At 38.7% G+C, this 17,500-nt stretch overlaps 1 protein-coding gene across 1 annotated transcript in view; it reads right to left on the bottom strand.

Moving 5' to 3' along the window:
* The window catches only part of LOC138056520 (uncharacterized), a 25,633-nt gene that overhangs the window by 1,102 nt on the left and 7,031 nt on the right, over positions 1-17,500 (bottom strand). The window contains exons 2-4 of the mRNA XM_068902335.1: positions 13,411-13,796; positions 5,724-5,958; positions 2,850-2,960 (exon numbers count right to left, since the gene is read on the bottom strand). Coding sequence (XP_068758436.1) covers positions 2,850-2,960; positions 5,724-5,958; positions 13,411-13,779 — 715 coding nt within the window. The 5' untranslated portion in view covers positions 13,780-13,796. The remainder of the gene's footprint in view (positions 1-2,849; positions 2,961-5,723; positions 5,959-13,410; positions 13,797-17,500) is intronic.

Raw genomic sequence — 17,500 nt, 5'->3', positions numbered from 1 at the left:
GTGTAATTTTTCGTAGGAGAGTGATCGGTACATATATACGGGACATCAATCCAAAGAAATAAATTACCGACTGACGAACAGGTTTCTCGGCTCGCTTATTTTCCCACCAAAATTGTCACGTAGTCAACCCCCCCCCCCCTTTTTTTTTTTCAACACGGAGGAAATATACAATCATGGGAAATAATCTTCGGTTTTCATCGCAGAAGTTACAGTGATAAAAGATTCTACCTCGATTGATGGTGAGTGTATCAGCTTTCCAACGCATTTCAATTCAAGAACTCCCCGTCAACCGGCTCTTCTGATCTACTCACATAATCTCAGTGAAGAAAAGCGGACGTGTTCTTTTCGTTATATAAATAAAGACTCTTAAAATTAAAACAACTAAAAATGCCTTTTTTCCCCCATATTCGCTTCCTAAATGTTTACCACTTGACAATTTTGTTGAGAAAATTTTCAACGGGACGCCATGATCGACCATTTTTGCGGAAAAAATGAGTGAACAGAGAAACTTGTGTCGTTATATTAGTTTATTTCTTTGAATCGGTTTTTTTGTGCTCACCGCTTACATACGAAAACTATCATCCATCGAATAAACTAAGACGCAAAAAAAAAATAATAATAATAATAAAATAAAAATAAACAATAATAATAATAATAAAAAGAAACCCCGGCACCGCGTTTTGGCGACAACCTCCGAAAATGCTTTCTATAGTTAAACTGATACTTTAACACACTTAAGTCTTAAATATGTACACAATAACTATAGCATACTAACTCAGTTTAAAACGCCCAAGTGAATCTTATTAAGTGTATGTAGCTATAGATTGCCGGGTTAACCATTCCGCCAAACTGATGTCCTGCTGTGGTTCGATCTTGACGTTAAGGTGGCTCAAACCACTGCAGTTTCAACACTTTCAAGAGACCTTGTTATTACAAGGATTGATACTACAACACCGTACCACAGCAATGTTGATACCACGTGAAACATCATATATTGCTGAACAAGATGCAGTCATTTTTATGACCTAACAAGTTACCATGGCAACAGGAAAGCCTTGCAAAAACATCCTTTATTTTGGCTTTAGTTACTCATATCCGAAAAACGAACTCGGTGACCCCAATTTATTGCACAAAAATCAGCAGGACAAAATGAAACTCTCTGAAAAGTTAAAAAAATTTTCTGTGAAGTGGATTCTGAGCTTCCTTAAATTTTCAGCTATTTAAGGTTGCTCTGAATCCGCTTCACAGAATTTTTAAAAACTTTACAGAAAGTTTCATTCTGGCATGCTGATTACATTTCAGGAATAAAAAAGTGTGGGTCACCGGGTTCGTTTTTGAGATATCAGCAGCTAAAGCCAAAATAGGGGTGTTTTTGCAGTGCTTTCCTGTTGCCACGGTAACTTCTTATGTCACAACAATGAACGAATCTTTTTCCGCAATAACTGGTGTTTGATATGGTACCATAACATTGCTGTTAAGTGTTAAGTGCTGTAGTGTCAATCCTTCTAATAATAACGTTTCTTTTAAGTGTTGAAACTGGTTTAAGCCACCTTAAGTAGATCGTACGTGGTTGGGCAAATTCAATTTTATCTCTGATCCCTAAGGATATATAGTGTATTGCAGATGGTAAATAAATTTTGCAAGTACTCCGGGGAAAGACTTTTCATTATTTTAAACACGAGCATCGCATTAACCTTTCTACGACATATGGTGAGATTAGCCCAGTGAAGCCTGTCTGGGGAAAAATGTTGCAGGTAAAGCCGTGTCTCAGGTTTCTACCTTGATTGAATCGATTATTCTCATTTTACCTAGGTAAAATATGTACTCAATCTATTTTTAATCAATTATCAAGCAAGGTCCAACGGTAATTTGAAGAAAAAAGCGAAGATATGAAAACTACTCGTGCTTTCTCTCCGGCTCTGTGTACTTTTACCTGACATATAATCTTTCTCTATAGTCTTAACCTGCACCGTCCCACTCTTTCATTCCTCCCGAAATAACAATATCACAAGTCAGTAACGAAATAGAGAATTTAATATTACCCTACTTATTGAGACTTAAACTCGCACTCTCTGGATCCGAAGTCCAAAGCGTTCACCACCACACTACAACGGGTAACACCGCTAATTCGCTCATACTTCTTTTCATTATTCATTATTATCCCACATTCCGCTCATCCACAGCTAATGATGAACCTGAGCCCTCCACCAATACTTTATATAACCCTTACCCTAACCATAACCTTAGACTTAACTCTAACCCTAACCCTGATCCTAACAACAAAACAACTAACCATGGTGACACAAAGATGACTCTGAGATCTTTTTTGCTAGCACTTTAAACCTTGCAAAATTACTCACTGTATACACATGTAAAACGAAGAATCAATGCTGACGACACATTTGACCTACAATAGCTGAGGTAAAAACGGGTGCAACCTAAGATCCGCTTTTAATTTGGTTGGATAACCTATTTCACCTGTAACCAGGTTTTACCTGCAACATCAACACACAGCGTAAAATTGCTTAAGGCCCTTTTATACGGGGACAAGGTTACTAAACTAGGAACTTGAAGGAAAATATCACTTTTTTCGTTATGATATCCCTAGAGGTTAAGTGAGAAATTTGAACTTGTTTTTATGACTCCGCAGCTTTCGTTTAAATAAAACGCCAAAAGTTTACGGTAAAACGTGTTGCTAAAAATACATTAACTTTTTTCGAGGATATCGATTTTCGTTTTGATCTGATTATCTTTTTTCTTTTTTAATTTCTTTAATCTGGCAGAGAATTGCTTTATTTCACATCGTATTTCTTTGCTTATGATAAATAAATGTTCGACGTCATACTCACCACAGGAAGAATACGTAAAATATGCTGTCACTCCTCCGCCGACTCCTCCGCCTACAGCAGCAGCACCTCCCAGTGCCAACAAGCCGATTGGAGGAGCGAAGACGGTGCAAACTACAAATCAATAAGCTGTTTAATAGAATATAATATAATACAATATAATAGAACAAGGGTCCAAGTGACGAGAAGATGCTCTTATTTGACTTAAGTGAATATAACTCGTTCATGCCGATCGTCGAAATTCAAAGAAGCGAGAGAAATAAAATCGGGGAACGATTCGAAGTTTAAATCCAGAGGAAATGAGTTTTTAAAATGTAAACTACCTTCAAGGGGCAGTGTCAAGCTATTTTCCGGTTGGACACGATGTCTTAAAAAAATCGCCCAACATTTAGTACGGATAGCTTTTCCTGCCAAATTCATCTTTTCCTTGGGTTGTCAAGAATGTTGTATGCGTGAGCTAAAGTACTAAGTTATGACCTAAAAACAGAAAAACTATGGTGACAGTGCCACTTAAAGGTTGGCTTAATTGCTTTCAACTAGAAGGACTAGGTTTTTTTTCTCTGAGGCCGGCCGGGTAAGTGTACCAATTGTAAGACAGTATTGACAAAGAAAATTACAGGGAGCAGGGGTGGCACAGTGGTGAGAGCACTCGTCTCCCTCCAATGTGGCCCGGGTTCGATTCCCAGACTCAGCGTCATATGCGGGTTGAGTTTGTTGGTTCTCTACTCTGCACCGAGTGGTTTTTATCCAGGTACTCCGGTGGTTTGTACTGCTGCCCATGAGCGTAATTGTGAATTACAATTTCTTTAAAAGAAATTTGTTTGCATGCCGACAGCCGCTTGCTAATTCTGACCGTTTGTTGAGCCTGGCGAGCTCCGGGTGACAGATTATGTAGTAGTAGTACTTCTCGAGTGTACATAAGTTGCATCTTTTGGTGCTGTTAGAATACCGGCGGGTCTAATCTGCAGGTCGCAGGTCGCGGGTTGCAGGTCATTGTTTCACCAATACAGAAAGTATCCTAAACATTCATAAAAGCTAACCTTAAGCCAAAAAACTTTTGTTTAGGCCTAACTAGGCCTAAGGTTAGCTTTTAAGAATGTTTAGGATACTTCATGTATTGATGAAACAATGACCTGCAACCCGCGACCTGCGACCTGCAAATTAGACCCGTCGTTAGAATACGCGCGCGCCCTTCCCAAAATCTTCCACGTGATGTTGTAGTTTACTTTAGCATTTTTCAGCCGCCACACATATTTACTTAGCTCTGTCTGGTTGCTGTGCACCACATTCTTAAAGGACTGCTTGTGGTTAGCAAATATAGCCTTGAAATCGGTGTCAGTTAGCCCTACGTAATACTCATTTCCCTCGATTGAGGTGACTGTTGCCTGGTATATTATACCCTTTGTTAGGCATCGGTTGTCTAGAGAACATTGGTCTTTTTTTCTGCAATTACATGATTTTTCTACACTGGCTACTTCAGGTTCTAGCGTTTTCAGTACGCGCTTATTGTGCGCTTCAATTATGCTTTTGACATTGGGCATGCAACTATATGATAATTTTAATGCGTTACGGTTAAAATTTGTCTAAGAGCGTGGCCCGTGTTTCCCCGAGGGCCACGCTCTTAGACCAATTTTCAACCGTAACAAATTAAAATTATCATATAGTTGCATGCCCAATGTCAAAAACTCGATGGAAATTATCACGAATCATGGTGTATATTTATCTAGAAACTTGATGTATATATTGCTACTTGATGTAAATATATCACTAAGTCGCTAAGTCGCTAACAGCTGTAAAACACGTGTTTGGACGAGGTGGAAGAGTTTAAAAGAAGAGATATAGCATTTATGAACGATTGGCTTACAGAAATGTTCTTCAAAAAGTCTTCATTAAAGACGACAGGAGCCCACGACGATTGTTCTTTAGTAGGGCATTTGAACACCATTTTGGCCCGAGGGGGCGGGAATTTGAACGATCCAATCTTCAAAAGTTCAAATGTCCGGGGTTTGCCCGGGAGGCGGATGTTGAAGTTTCGAGTTGATCGGCGCATAAGTGTAGCATCGTTTAACATGCAAATGGAAGCTTTGATGTTTATATGGCGAATTTTGATGGATATTTAACAGTCTTGAAGCTCATGTACAACCACTTGATATATGTATGTCATTCTTATTGTGTAAATAGCACATCTTAACGTTTTGTCCCTTTTTAACAAGCATACAAGTTAGATAAACTGGGCTCATATGAAGAGGCTCTTATCAACATAGAAACTATAAAATGATAAAAAAGGAAGAAGTCACCACGGTAAAAGTAAATTTCTTTTTTCCATGAAAAGCGAGAATACATAAAAACTTTAAAAAGGTTAATGTCGGTGCTGGTAGAAGTACTAGAAATAAGAATCTGCCCCTCTCTTTTCCTTCCATACGGTGAAAGAAATTTTCGAAACGTTATTTGTCCGAATGAACCACGTCTTGCTCACAAGGAACTGAATTCGCTAATATATTTCATGAAATCAAGATCAATGCTCTCTGAACAAAGACCAAGAAACCATTAGGGCCGTCCGCAATGCACCAGCAAATTCCACTCAAGCACTAAGGGCAGCCCCTTAGTGCTTTTAAAGTGTTAATATTCATAGAGTAGTGTGAAGACTTCCAGTAATAGTAATAAAGGAAGTACTGCACGACTTTCTTATATGGAGGCCTGTCGAACGTTTCACAATTACAATTTCAGAAGCCCACAATGAGCTCGTGCCTGTGTCTTGTTCCCGAACGATTCCCCAGTTTTGCCTGAATAAAACGACGATTGAGGGTGCTGCTCATCCGCCCTTCACCTTCCCAACGTCCGTTTATTCTTACCAGAGTCCACTGTAAAGAAGCTTACCTGCTCCAGCCACTCCGCCAAGAATAGTACCAAGACCAATGTTCCCAAAAGCTCTGTTTTTCATTTTCTCTTCGTAGGATTTAATGTCAGAGGTGAATGACTCCAGGGCTTTACTCGATTCTTCTTCATCTACTTCAGCCATCTCTATATCACTTTCCATATCCACCAACATCATTTTCAACTTTTTATCTTCTTTTTCAGTGATTTTGAAATTCCGGCTTTCGGTTTTGTCAATCTGAGGGACACAAGTGAAAAACAATGAGCTAAATGCCGGTCTTCAGTTATAAAGTAAATGTAAATTAATTGTTTTTACAGATGTTAAGGTCTTTCGCGGAGTCCCAGGGGCAGTCAGTCAAGACGGGACGTGAATCGGGACTGGTGTAGCGTTTTCAAGTGAGGCGAGAAGAGCCCCTGGGAACATACCTTTAACGGATGAGTTCCAAAGCGAATTAAATTCTACTTCTCTGATAGGGCAAAAATTTCCGCAAGTGTCTTTTTTCCGCCCAACCAGTGTACCTCATACAGCGAAGTCAGATTGTGATCCGTTATATCAAGCGGTAAATCTACGGTCGCCATTTTATTTCTAGCGCTCGCCTTCCCTGACCCGTACAACAGACATACCCTGCGACGAAAATTTGGGTCGCAAAGGTACCCGCAAAATAGAAAATTTAACCCAAAAGATTCTGTTAAGTGATGACAATTATCTGTACATGTGTAAAATCAAAATGCTTGGTCAAAACACCTTCGAAGACCGACTAGAAAATTGGGACATTCCAATTTTTATCCGCACCCCCCCCCCCCTTCTCCCCTTCCTTCCAACAGTCCTTTGTGCGCCAATTCAGATTCCGACACCACCACTCACACCGGAAAAAGTGATTCCGACACCCTAATGCGTAATTAAAATACTCATCCGAACCCATGCTGTCTTGACATTTTATGCTACTGTACTGATTCCAATACTCCTTTTCGCAAATATAGATTCCCACACCTTCTTGTAAGCCAAATATGTTTCCAATACCCCTCCAAAACTCTCAATTTCACATTCCAACAGGTAAGTTTCGAACATAACTAAATTATGCCTTCCATAGGGGTGGTGCGGAAAAAAAATGGAATGTCCCAATAAATCCGAAAGAAGACCAATTGCAAGGGAAGGTACAGTCATCTTTTAGTGTTCCGCTTTTCAAACTCATTCTAGTATAAGCATTGCTATCTGCTGAGCAGATTGCAACTTTTTTTTTTGCTCAGCAAATTAATCTTGACGCATTTATCCTAAATGCAAAAATATATGTGTATTGCCTCGCTGTTAAATAAAGTTTTGCAGTGATGAGCCTAGAAGTGCTTTTGTGAATTGTTGCCGTCAGTGTGGCTTTAAGTTCGATGAAACATATGTTAAGAGGAAAAAAAACATCACTGGTGATTTCGCAAAAAAATTTGAGGCAGTGTGGACAGCCAAACAATAGCTGGCGATGGAAGACTCCAAGCTATTTGTGATACGGATACTTGCAAGTATCGAGTACAACGCCCTTACCAGTGTCTAGAAATGTGGTTTCCGTGTTTGAGATCTCAGTCGTAAATTTGATGGTAGGATGGTGTGAGTTTGCTTGTGTGATGAACTTGTTTATATCCGGTTTGCTGACGTCCCACAGCGAAAAAATGTCGTCAACGTATCGAGATCGACCATAAAGATATATGCAAAGGCAACGGCCATTTTTTGTACCCATGGCGGTATCGTGAATTTGTAGAGGGCGTGTTTAAAACATGAAATGGCGAAATGACGAAATATTTTTGTAGCGAAATGACGAAATGGAGAATTGGTGAAATGACGAAATGGCGAAATGGCAAAATGAATCCACATATGTTAGCACAGGTCCCGCAAACTGACGCAAATCAATCACAACTGTACTTGAAAGTGAAAAATATGAGAGAAATTTTGAATAAAAACGTCTTACCTCGTTTTACTGTGAGTTTTCTTGCCTTCTGTGCGGTTTTTGTAAGGCTTTATGCGATTTTCAGTAGTCGTTTTCAGCGTCGGTGTTTTCCCTATACATATATTAACCCAAGGTTCGAAACTCTGATGCAGCAGTCGGAAAGATAAGCTGCTGTAAATTGCACTCAGACCAAGGACGATAGTGCTGCTACATACTTCAATCCTCATATCAGACAAATGTTTACGGAAAGAAATTGAAAAGTCGACGAAACTAGTTGATTTTGCTTTCCGGGGATTACCCCTTTCTTCCAATGTTGTGGGCTAGAAACAGTTGAAAAACACCTTACCGGCCGGGCCCAAGTTCAATTTTGTTACACCCTGGTCGCTGATGTCAGTAACAATTACTCTGTAAAACACTCTGATTGTTTATGTTCCGTTTGCGAAACATGTTTAATCACATCGGCGTTTCCCTGAGCTTCGTCCGGACAGCTCAGTGATTTCCTGGGTGTAATTATCACTAGGAGCGAAACATCCGTGCGTTGGCAAAATTGAACTTGGGAGCGGCCGGTAAGGTGTTTTTCGACCGTTTTGTGCTCGCAACATCGGAAGAAATACTCCCCGAAAAGCAAAATCAACCAGTTTCGGTGACTTTCCAATTCCTTTCCGTAAAATTTTGTCTGATTTGAGGATTGAAATATGTAGCAGCACTATCGTCCTTGGTCTGAGTGGAATTTTGGTTGGCGGAATTTACAGCAGTTTCTGCATCGGAGTTTCCAACCTTGGGTTAATATAAATACATTAAGAAAACACCGACACTGAAAACGACCGAAAACTTGCTGAAAATCGCATAAAGCCCTACAAAAAGCACACAGAAGGCGAGAGGCCGCACAATAAAACGAGGTAAGACGTTTTTATACAAAATTTCCCTCATATTTTTCACTTTCAAGTGCAGTTGTTTTCTTTTTCACTGATTCAGTGGTTAATTTGCGTTTTTTCGGGAACCTGTTCTGACATATGTGGATTCATTTTGCCATTTCGTCATTTCGCCGTTTCATATTTTAAACACGCCCAATAGGTCTTTTGCAACAAACGATCACATAGTACAAAATCCGCCATGTTGGAGCGCAAACTCATTATTATTCCCCCACTGGGACATTAAAACAAAGAGACCTGAACCAGTCAAGCTTGACTTGCCTTTGTGTTAATGTCTCAGTGGAAGAATAATGATGAGCTTGCCCTCCAACATGGCGGATTTTGTACCATGTGATCGTTTGTTGCAAAAGGCCTATTTGAAGATAGTTCTTTACGTAGAAATGGAAAGAATTCTCTTCGAGTATAAGTCTTAGCATTTCTTTGATATAATTTGTGGGGATTGGAGGGTTATTTTTGTGAACGTTTTCGTGTGGTTTGCATACTGTAGTGATTCCCTCTTCCTGTGGTATATTTGTATATAGACTTGAGACGTCCATCGACACAAAGTTCGTTTTCCTGTCTTTGTCTTTTCAATGAAATTGATTAAATCTGTAGAGTCTTGATGAGACGCTTGGGATATAGAAATCGGCATAAGTAATGTGTCGGCAAATGCAGCTGATATTCTTTCTGTTGGTTCGTCACAACCTGAGATTATTGGTCTTCCTACTAGAGTAGCTTTGTAGTTCATTTCGGAGTTTACAACTCAGCATGCAGCAACACATCATGTATGACTGAAGTACTGACTTAGGGCACGTTCGTTACGATTCTGAATAAGGATATTTGAAATAATGCGAGTAAGCGTTCGCTTGGGAGCTATTTTCATTCCGGAGTACTTGGGATTTTCATTCCAGCTATTCTGCTGCCGGGAGGAGAATAGCTTGAATAGAATATTCCGGAATTTCGCAAGCGAAAGCACCCTTAGTTGGTGATAGTATGCGTAAATTTCTCTGGTGGACACAGTAGACTATTTAATTAACCTGCAATGGCTTCGAAGTAATTGAAACACAAATAGCGTTTTGGTGGACAGGCGGTGAGTAATAGACTTCGACAACAATCTTACGCCCGTCGAGCCGTAATCGAAGTGAGCTGTGTTTCTAATATTTTACCAAGTGTGATGTTATGTACAACACTGAAACCAAATGGAAAATTCTCTGGTAACTTCTGGGCTCAACAAAGACAGAGAATAAATCGAACACCTTAAGTGGATCTGTGATATCTGTTGTCTGGCTATTTGTATTTATTTGTACTCAACTCTGCACAGTCTTCCGGTAACAATTAGCAGTTTCGCTAATTCTTGTTATATTTATTTTGTGCTCAACTCTGCACAGTCCTCAGGCAAAAAAATAATTGGAAATGTGACAGCCTGTTTTTTGCTTCATTATTCAAGGAAAAGGTTCTTCAGGAAAGGGTTTGATCCTGAAATTTATTTTGTTGCGTATGGTAATTTGACACGATTGGGTTTCTTGCCTTCACGCACGCAATGAAATAGGAAGGGTTTTTGCCTTTTACGTTGGAAAAGGTGGCCTTTATGAATTCATCATGTTGTGTAATATTCGAGCTCAACAAATTTGCATGCGTGGGTTGAAATCTGATACGCGAGTAGACAGGACTTTTTTCTTTCTGACAAATGATTAATAGGTAGCCAAGTTTTTAACCTCAGAAAAAGATCTGTTGTCATTATAGTGTAAAATGAAGTTTATTTGGGGAACCAACAATATTTCTTTAACTTCCTGGTTAATCTAATTTATTGCTACGACTTACTTGTGGGAAGATTGTTTACATTACGCATGCTTTTTGCGAATTTTGAGTGTCGTAAAATTACATCATTTGCGTGACATATCTCCTTTAGCAAGAAGATTTTTCAACAATATATCCCTTGAGTCTAACCCAAGACATTCAGATAGTAAAAAACTTCATATTTATTAACCATTTCTTTTGCTTTTGTGCTTGTCAGTCTGTTTTTGTATCTCAGAGATGTTTAGATTTTCAATTACAAACTTTATTTTGACTCATGAGTGTAAAAAGTTCACCCTGAAGTCAAAAAATATACGTTTTTCAGGAACCCGGCAAAGAAGGCTTCCTGACCCGACAGATGAAATGTAAATATTCCATTAAATTTTACAACAAAATCAAAAAACCAAAGACGGAAGTTTCTTCGCAAAAAAGTACATTGTTTTACTCCGAAAACGACGAAGCAGTAACATCATTCTTTCCCGTAGTTTATTCAGTTGACACAAGGTGATCACGTGCACCTTCATAGTTGCCTAGCACGTGATCAATTTCTTCTCTTTGGTAGAACATCATGACCTTTCCCTTGCTTCATAGAAGTCAGAGACTGTAAATATTTTCGTGTTTTTACGAACGATTGTCATTAATCTTTCGATGAGAATTTGATTCAGAGTTATGTATAAAAACTATATGTTTTTTTCTTCATCAGTCTTTTGGCTTGTCTTTTACTGTTAACTTCCGGCTTTTACGGTACTTTGTGATGCAAACGTAAAGCCAAAATTTTTTTTGACCTGGCATCAGATTATACTGAAAAGAAGAGGAATTATGAAGCGGAAACAACATTTTCATCCCTTCCTTCGTGTGTGCAATAAACGTTTGCTTAGTGCAACTACAAGACATGTATGACATGCAGGAAAACGTCCTTCCGAGTAATTTTCAGTTACTTTTTTTGCAGACTATTTACAGAAGAAACGAGTGAATTTTACTCAAGAGCGTGTTTTGTTATCTTTACACTGAATTTATTACCAAAGCCTAAATGACCTCAAAATGGGACAGGGCATTACAAAATGATTAAACTTGTTATGTAGCTGAGTTTTTTCCCTCCGCAGCGCGCGCTCTCAGTGGTTACTTCGACGTCACATGATATCTAACAATAAAACTGTTTCCCGCCAAAGTCTCTTAGCGGGCAACAGTGCAAAATCTATGACGTCAGAGGGTAACCCCACTCAGTACCTTCTGTTTTTGTGTAACACATACCACAGACAACCCAGTATACGCTCATGGAGCGTCTAGTTAGCATTAGGACACAACTTGCTAACCCCCATTTTGAATACGTCCTATTGTATTGTAACTTAAAAAATATTTCAAGACAATAAAACCAAAAAGTGGCAATTGTAGCCGCCGTTCTCAGAAGGTGGTACTTTGTCAAAATTTGTATTCAAATTGGTTTAAGCCGAAAGCAGAGAGAGGTGTCCATGCGATGATCTTCAAAACATACTGTCCTCTCTCCGCACTTCAAATTTACCCAAAATGGCGGATGCTTCCCAACTAAATTTTTACCAGTGCATTGGTTTCTAGTTTCATACCGAAGATCTCAACATCCTCCTCATGCTCAATTGTTCAGAAGGCTCAGGTACAGAACTGCAACTTGAAATGTTACGACTTTTGGCTTTGACTAGTTTAAAAAGAAAGATATATTGCTGACTTTTTCGAATCTCTCATTTTGGATTGCACTTGACGTCATAAATATTAACCGTAAATACGAAACTGAAAAAGCCTTTTGATTTTTGTCTTCATCATGTGCAAAAGTTTTAAAAATATATGTATTCGCATATTTTCAGCGCGGTAGCGTGTTTCGTTTTGAAAACTGAGCGGTTTGAATTTCATAGTTTTCCACAGCGTGAGACATAGCGATAGCTCTCGAAAAACATGCCACTTACATAAAAACATCGATTCTCCTTGCGTTTTTGAGGCCTGAACAGCAAATATACACGGAAAAGTGTCTGTGCGAACGTATGCCCGTTCAGCATAGAGAAGAAAGAGTTTGGGATAGTTAAACTAATTTCCAGATGTTTCCACTGGTTTCCAGCCGCCATGTTGGTGTCCCTCCGATGAATACTACTAATATAGCGTCTCCCCACTAAACTCTATAATTTTGAGTGCAGTTGCTTCTTCCCCCCTCTTTCTTTTTTTGCTCTCGCCCCAATTTTCGCGGGGCCAAAACATCGAAAATTTCGCGGAAACCCCACGGAAACGCTTGCTACGCAGGCTAGAGTAATGCCAGTTATAGATTTCTGCCCATGAAAGTTTGAAATGCCGCTGAATCCCCGTGATACTTTCCCCTCAGTTTAGCTAGCTTCAATAAACACGAAGCTGATGCAGATTTTGCATTTAGTGGTTGTACCTTACAGAAAAAAAACACGACAAGGCAAGGGTAATTTTCTCCGTAAGCAAGGCAATATGGTAAATTGTGTAGTGTAAACCGTCAAAGCCTGTCTTACCTTAGCAATTTTTGTAACCTTTTTTAGATGTTGTCCCGTTTCCTTAAATAGGGTAAGGCAAGGACTAGACTTGTGCTTACAAGTCCGTTTTTCGTTAACGCCTCCGGTCGCTTGTTGCACGGTAAGTCACAATTCGACTTATGTTTAAGCGTAGGCAAGGACGAGAACCGGCAGTTTACCCTCATAAAAGAAGGTGTAAACGTTCCTACTTGCCCAGAAGAAAATGGAGTTTTGATTTATCACCCTCATGTAAAAAATAGCGCCTGTCCTACTTTCAACATGCGTTCCTGCTCAGCGTCGTTTGTTTTCCTTAGTAAGGAGGCTACAAACATTAACAAGTTCGGGGGCGCCATGTTGAATTGGCAAACTAAGAATGCTCACATAGAATGCCTAGAACACAAAACAAACCTAACAAGGATAAAAGGTATATGTGTAAACAATCTTTGCCTTGCAAAAATGTCAGTTACCCTTGCCAATTTTCATCCTTGCCTTGCCGTTTTATTTCTGCAAGTGTAAATGGGGTTTAATCTGTATTTTAAGTCAAACAAACCGAACTTGCCTCTTCATTGAGATTCTTCACCCTAGTCTCCAGTTTTTCAAGGTTTCCCTCCAACGATTTGAGATAGCTTTTTATTTCCTTGACGTTTGGTTGCAATATCTCGGGGATACGTTTGTCGTAATCCATCTTGTTAACTGTATTAGAAAGGGCATGTTTGCTGCCTTTCAGGAAAATGACGCGTAACAGGCTGTTACCTACATGTACAAAGGTATCGGTGTACTGCTCGTTATCGTTTTTCATTTTTCCAGTAACTCGGATAAGAAGTTCCACTCTTTCCAAATGAACTTCCAGCAGGTCTTTAGCCTCTGGATTATTGAGAGAAACCAGCCACTGTCTTGTACCTCTTACCACATGCTCCCATGACTCCATCTTTTCGTTGTTATGCCCTAAAAAGCCAAAACGCCCAGAAAACTTTGTAGAGAGCAAAAGTGTATATTAAATAATAACATAACTGAGAACACCGGATTCCCGCCATAGAAAGATACCTTCAAAAGAAGCGTTCACGATGTCACATTACAACGACCGTTGGGAATTCAGTTGAGCGCTCGATAAGACTCCGATTTAACTGATAATAATAATAATAATAATAATAATAATAATGATAATAATAATAATAATAATAACAACAACAACAACAATAATATTTATTGACTTCTATTACACATGCACAATACAACGTTTTAAGAAATTATGATAACTAAAACCCTCAATAACGAAATAATACTTTTAAAAAAACCTTAAAATACATCTCTGGTATAATGCCTAGTTAATAGTTAAAATATTTACTAGAAAATAACAATAGTTAATACTAGTCCAGCCATATGGTGCAATTAAATAGCCGAATTGTGTACTTCGGGGTAAAAGCCGCAAACTTGGGGGAAGGGGCGTATCCGTTTTGTTTTCATCGTGAAATTATCCGGAGAATTGAAACAAAAAATCTTTGAATACCCTCCCATTCTCGTTTTTTGACAACAGCACAATTAAGATTTACCCGAAAAAGACCTAAAAATCACCTCTGGGAGACTAGTTTATACTGAAAATATCTAAAGGAGTGTGATAAACGTCTTTTTTATTTCCTTTGTAGGTGTCTACATGCGCCGATACAGCACTCGCACTCGTTTTTGATACATTACTTGAAAAACACCGAGCACTTTTGTAGCCCGTAATGTTGAAGTTATGTTTAGTTTGCAAATTTTATGTTCTTTTGATTCTTTGGTGACAATTCACAAATAGCAGTTAATGAATCAGTGAAAACACAAATTACCAAGAATCAAAATGTAAAAACTAAATTTGGATTCATTCACCGAATTCCAAGAAACTGAAAGAGCTTCAGGCAAAACTTGAAAACACTGAATCCATCACAGTACTTCAAAAGCAGTTTGTCTCCGAGCAACATAAGCTTATTTTTACAGTTTTTGCACAATTCAGTTGTGAATACATCATTTCCCCTGAAAAGGGATTCTCAAAATTCAACGAGGAACGCATACTCGTCTAGGACACAACTTCAAAATGAAACTCAGTTTCTTCATCATTCCCGGAAGTATTATCCTTCGTTAAAATGTATGCGCCATATTTAAAGATGCACCCATTTGCTGCCTTCGTAACATTCTCCACGAAGTTTGGCAATGTTCAAATACAAAACGTGGTAGCTCTTTCTGTACTACTTGTCCTTTGAGGGGCGTTTACGCAATTATGCAGAATCTGATGATTAAGTACCCAAAGGCAATCCTTTCGCTTTCGCTGTCATTCTATTTCAAGCAGGCCATGGGCACGCTTTTAGAAACCGTACGTGTCCTGACGATCAAGCAGGTGTCCTGTAGAAATTAAAATCAGCATGTTCTCTACTGTATAGACAGAACTAATGAGAAACAACTTCACATCTCAAGCTGCATATTAATTATAAATCATTGCTGTCAAACGGTGGAGATATTAAAATTAGCATGTGATCTACAATAAAGACAAATAAACTGAGACTCGGTAGAGCGATTTGTATACATCATTTCCAATTATCACCTGTGATCGCGAACTAAAGGTGCGCTGACATTTCTTAGATTTAGCGCTAAGACAATTTTTCCTTATAAAAGAACCCTTATACTACTTGAAACTTCTATCAAGTCGCTAACAGCTACAACAGATGAGTTTAATAGCCCATTCTGCCAAAGTTCTCATAAGAAGATTGAATGATTCAGAGATTTTAGATCCTATATTGACGTGCTGGTAGAACTTGCTGGTGATAATCATACTTAACAGTTGAACACAAAGTACAAAGAATGAGAATGTGAAAGTGTGGATTCATGCATAGAATTCCTAGACAAGACTGGAAGGCACAATTCAGTTCAAAATACGAGTGGACCTTCGAAATATTTGAACTAGCTGCAATGTCCACCGCTTGTTAGCTAACATTACACTACCTGTCTCTTAACTTGCACAGATAATGAAAACATGATCATTTACACTAAACAGTAAATTCTCAAAATTAGTTGGAAGAAATCATACTCGTCTTCGACACGGCTTAAAAGCCTTAAAACATGCGCTAAATATAAAGATATGCATTTCATAACTTTGTGACATTCTCGACGATGTTTGTTAAATAAATGCTCAACTACTGAACTTGTTGGTTGTTTCTCCATTCCTTGTACTTTGAAAAGCTTTTATACAATTATGAGAATCGGTGCACAATTTGAAGCTTAAGAGCCTTCATTATCCAATTTTTGTCAACAAAAATGTTATCTTTTCGGAATCTTCCTCTTTCTGTTTCAAACATTGAGGTCTGTTTAGTGCTGCCATGATAGCTCACCCTAATTAATGTCCACTCAAGTTAGTGCCAGGCTAGCAAAGCAACGAAGAAGAACACCGCTGTGTGTTGGCGAGGATCTTGTTTTGTGACAGAAGCCTCGCCCTGGTCGTGTTCCCAAGCCTTCACCGTTAAACCAGTTTAACTGGTTTTTATTGAATGCATGACACAACATTCTTTCCGTGTTCACTATAAATAGTACCTATAAGTTTTCAAGAGAAATTTCTGGAGTCGCGAGTGTAATTACCATAGCCATGTTTCCAAGAAATTCAACCATATAGTTTCCAAAAGCGTATCCACGCTGTAAAAACCGCACACAAATACGGCTGTGGTTGCCGAATAGACCTTTTCAATGTTTCTGACGCCATATTGATGGGGGGGCAAACGCGGGTTAAATTACAATGAATATATGGGAATTTTTGCAGACTTTGGACCATTATAAATTCTTTAAGGTCTGTTCATTGTGGAGAGTGAGAATACCACTCAAAAGGCACTTCTATTGAGGTTCTTTTCGTGAAGTATGACAATCATAATAAAGCTATAACGATCGTAACCCGCGCTTGATTTGAAAATAAATTAAAGATTTGATTGGTTCTGACCAAACCCTATTGTTTCTTAGCCAATCATAATCCAGAATTTCGATGTGTAATTTGCACTGGTATTACACTTTTTGCACTGCGTTCCACTTGAACTGCACTGCTCTCAGCCAATCAGAATCGAGGAATTTCTTCATGTTTATTATTACAATATTTATTGACTTTTATTACATTTGCGCATTACAATGTTTTAGGGAATTATGGCAACTAAAACCCTCAATAACGAAATAATACTTAAAAAAAAACCTTAAAATACATATCTGGTACCATGTCTAGTTAATAGTTAAATATCTAGTTAATAACAATAGTTAATACTAGTCCAGCCATATGGTACAATTAAACAGCCGAATTGTGTACTTCGGGGTAGAAGCAGCAAACTTGGCACGAGGACAGTACTAGATGAACTGAAAATTTTTAGCTACGGAGCTATCCAAATATACCCGGGGGAGGGCACGATGTGCCCTTGGGGGAGGGGTCGTATCTGTTTTGTTTTCATCGTGAAATTATCCAGAGGATTGAAACAAAAAATGTTTGAATAACTTCCCATTCTCGTTTTCCTTACAACAGCACAATTAAGGTTTACCCGAAAAAGACCTTAAAATCACCTCTGGGAGACTAGTTTATAAAAAATATCTAAAAAAGTTTGTTAAAACTTCTTTTTTGTTTTCTTTGTCAGTGTCTACATGCCCCGATATAGCAC

Source organism: Montipora capricornis, chromosome 7 (assembly GCF_036669925.1).
Source record: "Montipora capricornis isolate CH-2021 chromosome 7, ASM3666992v2, whole genome shotgun sequence".
NCBI classification, from domain to species: domain Eukaryota; kingdom Metazoa; phylum Cnidaria; class Anthozoa; order Scleractinia; family Acroporidae; genus Montipora; species Montipora capricornis.
This window is presented reverse-complemented; position numbering and strand designations above follow the sequence as displayed.